Below are 13,155 nucleotides of genomic sequence, written 5' to 3' on the forward strand. Positions count from 1 at the left end.
TAGATACTCTCCAGTAGTATGAGTTGAAAGGGGGGAGGGGGCGGTGATCCTTGAAAGGGGGTTAATGATTTAAACTAGTTGGAGCTAGCTCTTGTTGAGGCTGGCAGTGATCAAGGACCATATTGTCTTTCAATGTAGAAGAATGGTAGATAGACATTGAAAGTATATAGAAAGTAGAGACAATGTTATACCACAAATCTATGTGTGAAGAGCCTTTTTGGATAGCTGCTGTACTCTTGCCAAATCCACCTCCTAATTAGAACGAGACCATATTTTTTAATGCTCCCCATGCAGACAACGGATTTCATCCTTGGTTCTATTATGCAAATATTACACTGGGTGACCTTACTTTACTGCTTGGAATTGTCCAACGATGGGAATGTTAAAATGTTGGCATGCTTATTTGTGACATGTGCCCCTAATGCCCAGTGATGTTGGCATAGCTTAGTAGAATTCTTAAGGTTCAATATATATTTTTTGCAACATCTTGCTAATTTCTCTAGTTCAGGGACATTTACACATCACTGACTGCCTCCCATCCTCTTCTGGGAGGTAAGTGCGTCCTTCTTCCCTCTGACTCCCTATCAGTCCGGCTTCCTGTGCCGAGTAAAGCTCTGTCTGCAATGCTTCATTCTTCAATACTGTTGCTCAGCTAAACTGCTGCCTAACTGTTCCCAGCATGATTTCAACTGTTTAACTGGCTCATTATTGCAGTTCACAGATAACAGTTCAGGTTATGGATTCTGCTGCTTCATTGGATGGCCTGCTGCGCAGGTGTTAAAGCACACATTTTGGTACAGCTCCAGGAAATAGTAAAATGGGGGGGTTAACGAGCCTGCAGAATAACTCCCGAAAACATGAAGCAATACTCAGTTAACCCCTCAATGGTCTAAGATTATGTAACCATACCATCACTCATAACATTGACAAACCCTATAGAGGCAGAATACTTATATACCCACACCATTCTTTATAATATAAATAAACCCTGTCTAGAGTTCAATAAGACCCTTTATGTTGAGGACTTGCCTGTTAATTGGGCTCTGATTCAAACTTCAAATGTGATTTGGTAAAACCCATACAGAAGAAATATGCATTCTACACATACATTTGCTATTGAACTGGTACAGGATAATAGTCACACCCTTAAACAGAAGAGTGAAAATTTAGCTATCTCTCCACTGATTCCTTACCACAATCACACGTTTGCTGAGAATGTCTTTTTCCACTGCCTTGTCGCTGTCTTTCCCGCTACTCTTGTTTTTAATGCACAAGTGTATGAGCAGCATGGAGATCATTCTCCATTGTTCTCTGGTATTCTCCATAACTAGCAACCCATGGAAAGAATCACATTCTCAGACAGTAGGTATACATGGGGTGGAATTTTCCGTGCCTGTTGGCGTTGGGCATCATGGCGGGCGTGAGCGGACAATATGGCAGGAAGGCCAAAAATCAGTTTCACAATGTCACGAAACCAGTTTGCAGTTGTCCGCTCTGCCTGTCAATGGTGGGCTGCGTTTCCAACCGCCGCACGTCAGGAACCTCATTGTAATACATCTGCACAAGCCCAGCTGGCCAGAAGCATCCTTCCCACACTGGATCATCTGAGCACATCAATGTGATTGCACACCATATTTCATAACTGAACATAAGTAGTGACATGCACCTGGCGAGCTGCACTTTGCTTGGGGCTTTGAGGTTTATTTGCCTACCTTGCTTTGGTCAGCACTCATGGTCATCAGCGCCAGGCTTCACAGACAGCACCACATCACTTTTAGGAGGGCTCACGGGCCGGTCTCTAGTTACAAGACCAGCCGTAAGGTGGGGGGGTGGGGGGGGGTGGCTTGTCAATGGCTGCAGGGCTATGGCTTGCTTGGGGAAGAGGGAGAAATGGCCTCAGGCAAGGGAAGAGGCTGCAGCACTAGGGCATTACTGGGGATGGGGGGGCATATCCCAGGGTATCAGCATGGATTTATTAAAGGAAGGTCTTGCCTCACAAATTTGATTGAATTCTTTGAGGAAGTGACAAGAAGGGTTGATGAAGGTAGTGCAGTGGATGTTGTGTACATGGATTTTAGCAAGGCATTTGATAAGGTCCCACATGGCAGATTGGTCAGGAAAGTAAAAGCCTGTGGGATTCAGGGTAATGTGGCAAACTGAATAAAAGGTTGGCTTTGTAACAGGAAACAAAGGGTAATGGTCGATGGATGCCCTTGCGAATGGAAAGTTGTCTCAAGTGGTGTTCCACAGGGCTCGGTGTTGGGACCCTTGCTGTTTGTGTTATATATTAACGATTTGGATGTGAACGTGGGGGGCACGATTGGGAAATTTGCAGATGACACAAAGATTGGCCGAGTAGTGGATAGTGTAGAGGACAGCCATAATCTCCAAAATGATATAGATGGGTTGGTGGAGTGGGCATTAAAGTGGCAGTTGGATTTTAACATAGAGAAATGTGAGGTCATACATTTAGGGAGGTCAAACATTTAGAGGGATTACACAATAAATGGGAATATACTAAGAGGGGTAGATGAAGTGAGAGATCTTGGCGTACAAGTACACAGGTCCCTGAAGGCAGCAGTTCAAGTAGACAAGGTTGTAAAGAAGGCATATGGAATGCTCTCCTTCATTGGCAGAGGTATAGAATATAAAAGTAAGGATATAATGTTGGAATTGTATAAAACACTGGTGAGGCCACAACTGGAGTATTGTGTGCAGTTCTGGTCACTACATTACAGGAAGGACGTAATAGCTCAGGAGAGAGTGCAGAGGAGGTTTACAAGAATGTTGCCAGGGTTAGAAAAGTTTAGCTACGAGGAGAGATTGGATAGGTTGGGGTTATTTTCCTTCAAGCAAAGAAGGCTGAGAGGTGACTTGATTGAGGTGCACAAAATTATGAGGGGAATAGATAGAGTGCACAGGATAAAATTGTTTCCCTTGGTGGAGAATTCTAGAACCAGGGGACATAGATTCAAGATTAGTGGCAGAAGGTGTAGGGGGGACATGAGGAAGAACTTTTTTACGCAGAGGGTAGTGGGTGTCTGGAATTCGCTGCCCAAATTGGTGGTAGAGGCAGAAACTTTAAACTCTTTTAAAAAGTACCTGGATCTGCACCTAAAGTGCTGTAAGCTGCAGGGCTATGGGCCGGCTGCAGGAAGGTGGGATTAGAATGGGTGTCCTCGGGCTGGCATGGACAAGATGGGTCGAATGGCCTCCTTCTGTGATGTAACTTTTCTATGGTTCTATGGTATGTGTGGGGTCACGTTGATCTGTGCAAGTGGCTTCAAGATGGTGAGGGCTGAGGAGGCAGTCTCCAGAGGAAATGAAGCCAGATGGAGGTGTGAGGATGTGTGTGAGAGAGTGAGTGGTGATGTCCCTTGAGCTGGCAGTGAGTGAGATGCCTGTGAATGTGTGATGGGCTCGAGTGTGTGAGTTTAGAGTGATGAGATGGTTGCATTACCCTGACAGCATGGATGAGGTCATTCATCCTCTTTCTGCACTGGATGGCAAACCTGTTCTTTGCATTGACCACCACTGCCACCGCCTCTCAAGTGGTGAGACTGATGGGCCTCCTGCGGCCAGAACAGGGGTAGAGGACATTGCGTTGGGCTGCAATGTTGCCCAGAAGGTGTTCGAGAGATGTGTCATTGAATCAGGGGGCTGCAGCCTTCTTGTCTTTTGGGGCCATGTCTTCCATGCAGCAAGTCCTGGGCTGGAAGCACCAAGAGGTGTGCACGTGGCTGCACTTTAAATGTGGCGCCAGCCTGAGGAAGCGGTGAGGTGACGGTGAGGCCGCCCGCCAGTGAAACGGCGTGTTTCCTGGGAATGCATGATTAATGAGGCAGGATTGGGATGATACGGCACGAAAACCCGCCATTGCGGACAACGGGTAAAATATCCTTTTTCCCGCCCGCTACCACACTTAGTGCAAGTCTGGAACGATTCTGCCCATAATTTCATTGGCTGAACGTCAAGTACGGGAGAAGCAGGCGCCCTCCTACTTTTCATTAAAAGAATTGTCTCCAATCCATTCTCTTGTGTTTCTTGCGTTCTGTTTTGTGTGCACGTAGAAGATGTTTCTTTCAACTCAGATGACATGCAGTGTACCAAGGCTGCAATAGCACCTGGTGGATGGAATACCAACATTACTTCTGATTTAATTACAAAAATTAATGAGCAATAGAATGAAGGAAATCACTTCTATAATTCTATTTAATATAAATAACACATTCTGGAGTACGAACAAAGGCAGAAACACATCTCAGGGTTGAAATGTTAGTGAAGGCCTCGGTTAATGATATTAACTGAACCCTTTGGTGTCTTTATCACATACCACCCTGCAGTCTTAATGTGACTATGCTGAGCTGTTGACTCACATGGTGCTTTACCTTGTCTAGTTCTGCTGCTGTTTTTCATTTCTAACTATTTCTAACTGCACCACCCTGTAGTTTCTTTATCACTGTTTTGTCTCTGTGTTTGAGTTGCTCTTTTGCTGCTCCTTATTTTGCTCTTTGCCTCTCTCCTTACCCCTGCTCCAAAACTTGACATTGTATTCTTCCACCTTGAATTACTCCTTTATTCCCATCACCTGCATACCAAAGTCAATAGCACGTGCACTAATAAATGCCCAATGAGATTTAATGTCAGTACATACAATCTTGCATAATCTCTTAGCAAAGTTCAGCAAACCCCAAACATGTCCAGTCTCAGTACACGGAGATAGAAACACTAGCACTCCCAGTCTCATTAAATGGAGACCATCTCAAAGCTTTGTAGTACTGCCACATCCGATAGAGAATGGTGATTGACAATTAAACAACTAACGGGAGTACGAGGCTTCATGACGAGCCCACCCTCAATGATGGTACCCAGTGTGTGTGTGCGCTAAAGGCAAGGCCAAATCAGAGTTTACATCGATCTTCATTCAGCCAAGTGGATGATCCAAGATCAACCTGCTACTGAGGTTCACAGGGTCACCGATGCCAGACTTCAGACAATTAAGTTCACTCCCTGTAATGTCAAGAAACGGCTGAGTGTACTAAAAATGGAAAAGGCTGTGGACCATTGGAACATCATGACTGTGGTGCTGGAGACTTGTGCCCCTAGGCAAGTATTCCAGAACAACTACAACACTGGCATCAACCCAGAAAGGTGAAAAATTGCCCAGGTATGACCTGAATATAAAATACTGGAAACAATTTGGGCAATTATTGCCCTATCAGCCTATTCTCACTTGTCAGCAAAGTGGTAGAAAATGTCATCAATAGTGCTACCAGAGGGCATTTACACAGCAATTTACATCAACAGTGCTATCACAGGGCATTTACACAGCAATTTATATCAACAGTGCTATCACAGGGCATTTACACAGCAATTTATATCAACAGTGCTATCACAGGGCATTTACACAGCAATATACATCAACAGTGCTATCACAGGGCATTTACACAGCAATTTACATCAACAGTGCTATCACAGGGCATTTACACAGCAATTTACATCAACAGTGCTATCACAGGGCATTTACACAGCAATTTACATCAACAGTGCTATCACAGGGCATTTACACAGCAATTTACATCAACAGTGCTATCACAGGGCATTTACACAGCAATTTACATCAACAGTGCTATCACAGGGCATTTACACAGCAATTTACATCAACAGTGCTATCACAGGGCATTTACACAGCAATTTACATCAACAGTGCTATCACAGGGCATTTACACAGCAATCACCTGCTCACTGATGCTCAGTTTGGCTTCAGCCAGGAACTCAAGACTCCTGATTGCTGAATTTCAGAGGTGATGTGAGAGTCACTGGCGTTAACCTCAAGGCAGCATTTGGCTGAGTGGGGTGCCAAGAAGTAAAATGGAAGTCAATGGGAATCGGGGGAAAATTCTCCACTGACTGGGGTTCTACCTAGCACAAAGGAAAATGGTTCTGGTTATTGGAGGCCAATCATCTCAGCCCGAGATCATTGGTACAGGGTAGTGTCCTAGGCCCAAGCAACTTCAGCTGCTTCATCAATGATCTTCCCCCATCATAAGGAAATTGGGTTATTCACTGAAGATTGCACAGTGTTTGGTTCCATTTGTAACTCCTCAGATAATGATGCAGTTCATGCTGCATGCAGCAAGACCTGGACAACATCCCAGCATAGGTTGATAAAGAGCAAGTAACATTCCTGTCACACAAGTGCCAGACAATGGGCAGAATTTTATGGCCCTTCCCGCCAGAGGGATTTCCCGGTCCTGCAGAAGTCAATGGACTTTCGAACAGCTTGCTGCATTTTACAGCCCCACCCCCGCTGCAACAGAGCCATAAAATTCCGCCTAATGTCTATTGACAGCTAAAAAGTATCCATCCATCTCCCCTTGATATTCAATGGCATTTACTATTGCTGAATTGTTGTCATGAACAACCGCAGGGTCAACATTGACCAGAAGCATAACTGGATGAGCAATATAAATACTGTGACTACAAGAGCAAATTAGAGGCTGAGTATTCTGAGGCAAATGGCCCACCTCCTAACTCCTCCAAGCTTATCCACCATCTGGAAAGCACAAGTCAGGAGTGTGATGGAATATTCTCCACTTGCCTGGACATTAACAGCAATGCGTACCATTTACAAGATGCATTGCAGCAACTCACCAAGGCTTCTTTGACAGCACCTCCCAAGCCTACGATCTCTACCAGCTAGAAGGGCAAGAGCAGCAGATGCATGGGAACCACCCCTTGAAGTTCAACTTCAAGTCACTCACCATCCTGACTTTGACCTATATTGCCATTCCTTCACTGTCGCTGGGTCAAAATCCTGGAACTCCCTCCCTAACAGCATTGTGGACAGTAGCGGTTCAAGAAGGCGGCTTATTACCACCTTCTCAAGGGCAGTTAGGGCATGGGGCAATAAATGCTGGTCTTATAAGAGAATCCCTTATCAGAGAATTTAATAAACAAACAATCAGAAACAAATCTTTCCTATTCTCAATGCTGTGTGCAATAACTGAAATGCTCCCACTCTTGACTGCAAGGGACTGTTTTGGGTTCAGAGCCACCTAGTGGAGCAGAAATCAGATACAGGTCAATGAGGTGGAACTTCAAGATGTTCTCCAGCTGATTAAATATTAATATAAGGAATAGGCTGCAATGTGCTACAAGACAGTAACACGTTAAAGGGGTTAAACAATGTCACAAAGCTGGAAAGGCAACCTCGAGCAATTTACTGATGTCCCAATTCTGATGCGTCTTTGGTATTTTCTACAACCTGTGTTACTCTTTACAATTAATTCAGCCGGAATTCCCTGGGAGGGAGATTCTCTTTCTAGAAGCTCCCTTTATTTTTGCCAGTGAGAGCCTTCATGGCAGATACGATTTAAAGGTGTGTTGTCACAATTCAGTGACTTTATTTGGTGACTCGGTTTTGTTTACAGACACAGTCCAGGGAGGTAGAGAGAACCCTGTGGATATTATGACATGCCAAACTCTATCTATGTTTGAGTGAAGACAGTTCCCTGAGACTGGTTTATAAAACAGTGCTAGTTACCATTCGATTCATCAGTGGCATCCATTCTTCCTAATCACCAGCTCATTCCATACAGATTGCATTGTCATTGTCCCGGCTTTAGTCTGCTGTCAAAAAAGCTTTTAATTAAGTCTGTCATTTTTGTTAGACCTGCAAGACTAAGGGTTGGAAGGAAAGGGGGCGGGGGGGCGGGAACGGGACACGTGGCTGGGGGTGTTTCCAATGCACTGGCAGGTTCCCATGAAGATGAAGTGCCATGTGGTCCAAGGCTGTAATTTAACTATTGTGACTGTGTTACTGTAACATTGTGAAGGTTGTAATTATTTTGTTAACATGACGGTTTTTTTTGTTCCTCCCCCCACCTCTGAATAACGGACTTCAACCTTGCTGTGCTGCAGGTGCACAGGCCCACGTATTCAGGACTGCATCGAGATGATGGATAGGTACTATTGTGCGCTGTCTGCTGCATGCTGTGCTGTACGAATGTTTGCCGAAAGGGGGATGGTATTGTGCTGTAATTGTACCCAGGTGGACAGGCCTTACTCTCCATGACTGTGCTGCCAAATGGCTCATTCCACCTTCCCACAACATGCTAGGCAACATCCACCATATTTTCATCTCATACGCTCCCCAACCCCTCGTTTTGTGTCTCATGGGATTATTAAATGAAGTGATGAATAAATAATGAAAATTAAAGTCTTTCAGTGATGATTCCTTTTAAATCATCAAATTAACCTACTAATCACCCTGTCATAAGAATGAGATTTTGATGAGGTGTAATCAATGGGATGGACTAGGTCTCTGCCTGTTTGCTCTATTTTTACTCTATGAGCATTCCTTTATCAATCTGGAAAGCTGCATTAATAGAATCTGAAGTGTTTCACTAATTAGTTGGGTTAAGTGCTCGAGCCTGGCCTATTGGCCTCAACTTTGCGAGTTGCTTACAAGCGTCTGGTTAAATGAAAACAGGGGATCTGATATTTACTGGGTGACATTTCTGCTGGGGAGAGTGAACAAGATCCTTGGCAATCAGAGTTTGCTTTAATTACCTGTGCTGCTCTCCAGTATCTCGCCCAGCTTGCTGACCTTTTCCTCTCTCCTTTCCATGCAAATTCCACGATTGAATTAACACTTGTGTCATTGCAAGGGAATTAAAGCATCTGAGACAGATTCAAGACTGCCTTAATATGCACTGGGTCAACAGTCCTATGGTGATAAATGGAGAACAGATATGAGCGATTGCTCTTCACACTCGCAATTCTGCTGAAGATAGGATTTCTCTGACACTGATGTAGTTCTGACAAAGACAATAGATTCTAATTCAGTTTAACAGCTTTCCTTGTGCTAAATACATTTGGGAAAGATTAAGATCCCAATTCCTACCTTGAATAACGTGCAACCTGGAACTTTCTTCACAGCTGCCGAGGAGACCTTTGTCGGCATTGTTTAAAAAGTTTGTGCTATATTTTGCAATACAGATCCCCCTCCCCCACTCATGATACAAACGGATCTGTCATGTGGCCTGGCACACTGTCTGCTCATACATCACAATCAGTGTTAATAAACTTGCAGCTACATGATGCTGTCTCTACTGTGCTAACACGGTAAGAACACTAAACAAATTAATCTTAATATAAACATATTTGTTAAAACTGACAACTAGTTGCAAAGAAATAATTCATTTTTGGGATTCTCTCTGGCTTGAATTGTATTCTTTGGTTTAAAACATCCTCAGAATTGCTCAGTTTATTGCCTCACAACTCACTGTTGGCCCCTATTATTCTAAACTTCTTTTATTTTGACTCATTTGAATATATAAAGAAGGATTTTGTTCAATCCTCCTTCACCATCTGTGATCTTTCCCTCCCTCTTTTCTGCCCAAATGAATGCAAATTCTCAGTTGTGAACTTTTCTACAACTGCCTTCAGTTGTTAGTGATTATGAGAGGTTTTGATCGAGTAAACAAGGAGAGACATTCCACTGGCAGTGGGGTCGGTAACCAGAGGATTTAAGGTAACTAGCAAAAGAATCATGAGGAGATCGCTTCCCTGAGGAGAAATTTCATACACGGTTTTTATGATCTGGAATGCACTACCTGAAAGGGTAAAGAAAGCAGATTCAGTAGTAACTTTCAAAAGGGAATTGGATATATATTTGAAAAGGAAACATTTGCAGAGCTATAGGAAAAGAGCAAAGGCGTGGTACTAATTGGATAGCTCCTTCAAAGAGCCGGCACAGGCACAATGGGTCAAAAGGGCCTGTTTCTGCACTGCATCATTCTATGACTAACTACTATGTTATGGAATCATACAATCATAGAATGGTTACAGCACAGAAGGAGGCCATTTGGCCCATCGTGTCTGTGCTGGCTCTCAGAGGGAGTTTGGCAACATAATAAAAATCATTCATATCAGAAGTAACTCATTGTATGTGAAGTGCTATGAGACATTTCTGAAAGAAGCAATGAGTTGCTCTATAAATGCCAATCTCTTTTCTTGGGCAGGAACAGACTGGTACAGACAGACTTCTCACCTTTCAATCGAAAGTGCAAGATTTCAGTGCTATGCTCTGTGTTCTCACAGAAGTTAATGGAGAACTTGCAGAGGGCAGATCTGTGTCAATGTCTCTTTAAGCCAAGTTTCTGACCCATGTCCCTGTTATGATCTCCGTAAAGACCGGTAACTTTTCTAAACAAATTTGAAATTCTAGTTAATAGCTGAAAGTTTGACACAAGATTTCACATTTTAAGACTTTTACTGTAACAAAAGACTAAAAGCACTATTGGCCAGGGTGACCAAGTGTCCTGTATTGGAGGCGGTTGTCCCGTGTCCTGGGATAAGTGTTGCCAAGACATTGTTTGTCCTGCATCTTTGATCCCTAATTTTCGCACATGCGTAGCACGCACCCCATGGTGCCCCCCCCCCCCCTTCACAGGTTCGTCACCCCCACTCCACCACCCAACCCCCCCTCACCTCTTGTTTTCACAGTTCACTAACACCACCCCTCCTACCTCCCAGGCCGTCCAGTCTCCCATGGCAAAGTGTCCTTATTTAGTTCCATGAGAGTTGGTACCCCATTATTAAACACTGGCTAAACACTATCTTTGTAGGCAACTTATATTTTAAACCACAAAATAGAATATTTTCCCGTACAACTGCCTAATTAAATACGCATGCACGGGAAACATGCTGGATACCTGACGGGTGGCCTCTGATTTGGCTGCCCTGCTGTCAGTTCACCGTTTCCTCACTCAAGGCGCCATATTTAAACGGCACCCGTGCATAGCTTTTTTACTGTCTGCAGCCCAAGACTGCTCGACAGAAGACATGGCTCCCAAAGGGAAGAATACAGCTGCTCCAAAATTCAGTGATGCCTCCCTGGAACATCTACTGGATGCAGTCAAGTCCCACTGCGATGCCCACTACCCCCGTGATGGCTGGAGGAAGTCCACTGACCTCACCACTCCGGCTTGGGAGGCGGTGGCAGTGGTGGGCAGTGCCAACACAGCACAGAAGCGGTCAGCCACTCATTGCAGAAAGGGGATAAATGATTTTGTCCATGCCACCAGGGTAATTCAACCATCTGAACAGTTTCAACTCACACATTCACCAGCCCATCACACATTCACTGGTATCTCACACACTGCTAGCTCAAGGGACATCACCATTCACTCTCTCACACACCCTCACATTTCTGTTTGACCTCATTTCCTCCACAGTTTCCATCCTCATCCCGTCCATGGCTGCACTCACTACCCACATCTGGTAGGCATCCTTATCATTTGCCCTGGCAAGTGTCCTGTTTACACTCTCCATCTGCCTTTATGCAAGACAAGCTCACACACAATTGGAGGGAGAGGTCTCAAACTTGGCGGGGTGGAGTGGCCAAAATCAAGGTCCTCACTCCCTTCGAGATTCGAGCCGTTGAGCTGGTCAGATAGGACATGGACAGTGCCTGCACCGACAGTGAGGTGGGTGGCGCACACTCAAGTGAGGATCCTGCACCAGCTCATCCATCAGACAACCATACAGTGAGTATCTTGTCCTGTTTTAGAGTCACATGCCATGCACTAATTATCTGTCCTTTCTTTCATAGCCACCCCTGAAAAGCACCTAAGGGCATCCACAAGCCAGGCCCTCAGCTCCAGCCCTGATGACATCTCGGATGAGGAACCAAAGGAAAGCACCATTGAAGACCCATCACAGCGCTCACTCACACCCCCCACCTGCACAGTGACACATACCTCAGTGGGACCTAGTTCTACAGCAGGCTCGGAGTCACAATCTGGTGAGCACAGCGCAGAATCTGGTCCACAGCAGGTGGAGGCAGGTACATCTGAGGTCGCCGGCACTCGGAGGATTGCTGGAGGCCAGGATGCTTCTGATTCCAAATCTGATGATGAGCCTCCAAACTTGGTCCTAAATCTGTTGGTGGAGCAGCAGTGACAATCACAAGAACATCAGGAAGGGATGTCAGCTTCATGCCTCACATTGCAACGCAGGGTGAAGGAGTCCATCCGCCTACAATCTGAGGTGATAGCGCTGGCATGCCAATGCACCGAGGTCAACACTGGTAGGATGGCGGCTGTCATGGAGACCTTGGTCCAAGACATTGGTCTTGCACTGCTGCAGGAGCTGCACTCCATTGCTCTAGTCCTTGGTGGCATCCATCAATGGCTACACGAGAGTGGGACGGGGCATCTTGATCTCACTCCAGCTGCCCCTTCTGTTCAAAGAGTCAGCCAGGGGCCCTTGGGCACCCACAGGGAGGAGGACAAACAGATGGACACCCTGGGGCCATCCACCAAGGAGACTCTGGGACTGTCTGGCTGATCTCAAGCCCTCTTCCTGTGACCCCATCACGTCCTCCTCCACAGGCCGAGGAGGGTGCACCTCCCTCACAGCAGGACAGCCAAAGCAGGCCGGGGCCCTCCTGATCTCGGCCCTCCAGAGGACGCTTGCTAAGGTCGTCACAGAAAACAGGATAGGAGTGCCTATACCTCCACTGAGGATGTCGGGAAGCACCAAGACATAGAGGAAGGGTTAGGAAAGTTAAAAAGATTTAGGAGCACAATGGAGCACAGGTATTCACAACATGTAAATAATGTTCACAAATGTAAATAGAATCATACCCATTTCGCATCTCCTCTTATATATGCCTCCTTTTTATGATGAGCTGTGTTGCTGTCAATCAGATGTGGTACCATGATGCCTCCCCCACTTACCACCATGCCGCTATCATGGGCCTCTTGTCTGTGTAGTATGCTTCCATATCACCACAGTGTGTGGCCCTTTTCTAGATCATTCTCGACATCAGTGATGTCTCGACCTTAATGTTAAGTGTGCTTGTGGAATGAACCTCATTCACAGGCTTTGCAGGGTCATGTCATGTTTATTCTTGGCTGTGTAAGATTGAGTCAAAGGTGTTCTCCTATCTCGTCTGCATTCTTGAAAGGTGAAGGTGTAGTGTACAAGGAGAGATGTGTTCCTGCATGGAGAAGGGTCAAATATCGTGCAACTCCATGTGCTCTCTGTCTCTTGGCAGGGCTTTCACGCTATGAGCCCACACTCCGAGCTCGTGTGTGCACTGCTGTCAGCCAACCACGTTTCCGACTTTCTGAGTGTACATCT

The 13,155-nt window shown here is 45.4% G+C and overlaps 1 protein-coding gene across 1 annotated transcript in view; it reads left to right on the forward strand.

Annotated features, from left to right (window-relative positions):
- The window catches only part of LOC144686417 (receptor tyrosine-protein kinase erbB-4-like), a 974,945-nt gene that overhangs the window by 633,839 nt on the left and 327,951 nt on the right, over window positions 1-13,155 (forward strand). The window contains exon 16 of the mRNA XM_078551583.1: window positions 7,924-7,968. Within this exon, the coding sequence (XP_078407709.1) occupies window positions 7,924-7,968 (45 nt within the window). The remainder of the gene's footprint in view (window positions 1-7,923; window positions 7,969-13,155) is intronic.

The sequence above is a fragment of the Cetorhinus maximus genome, chromosome 11 (assembly GCF_964194155.1).
Source record: "Cetorhinus maximus chromosome 11, sCetMax3.hap1.1, whole genome shotgun sequence".
In the NCBI taxonomy this organism is placed as follows: Eukaryota; Metazoa; Chordata; class Chondrichthyes; order Lamniformes; family Cetorhinidae; genus Cetorhinus; species Cetorhinus maximus.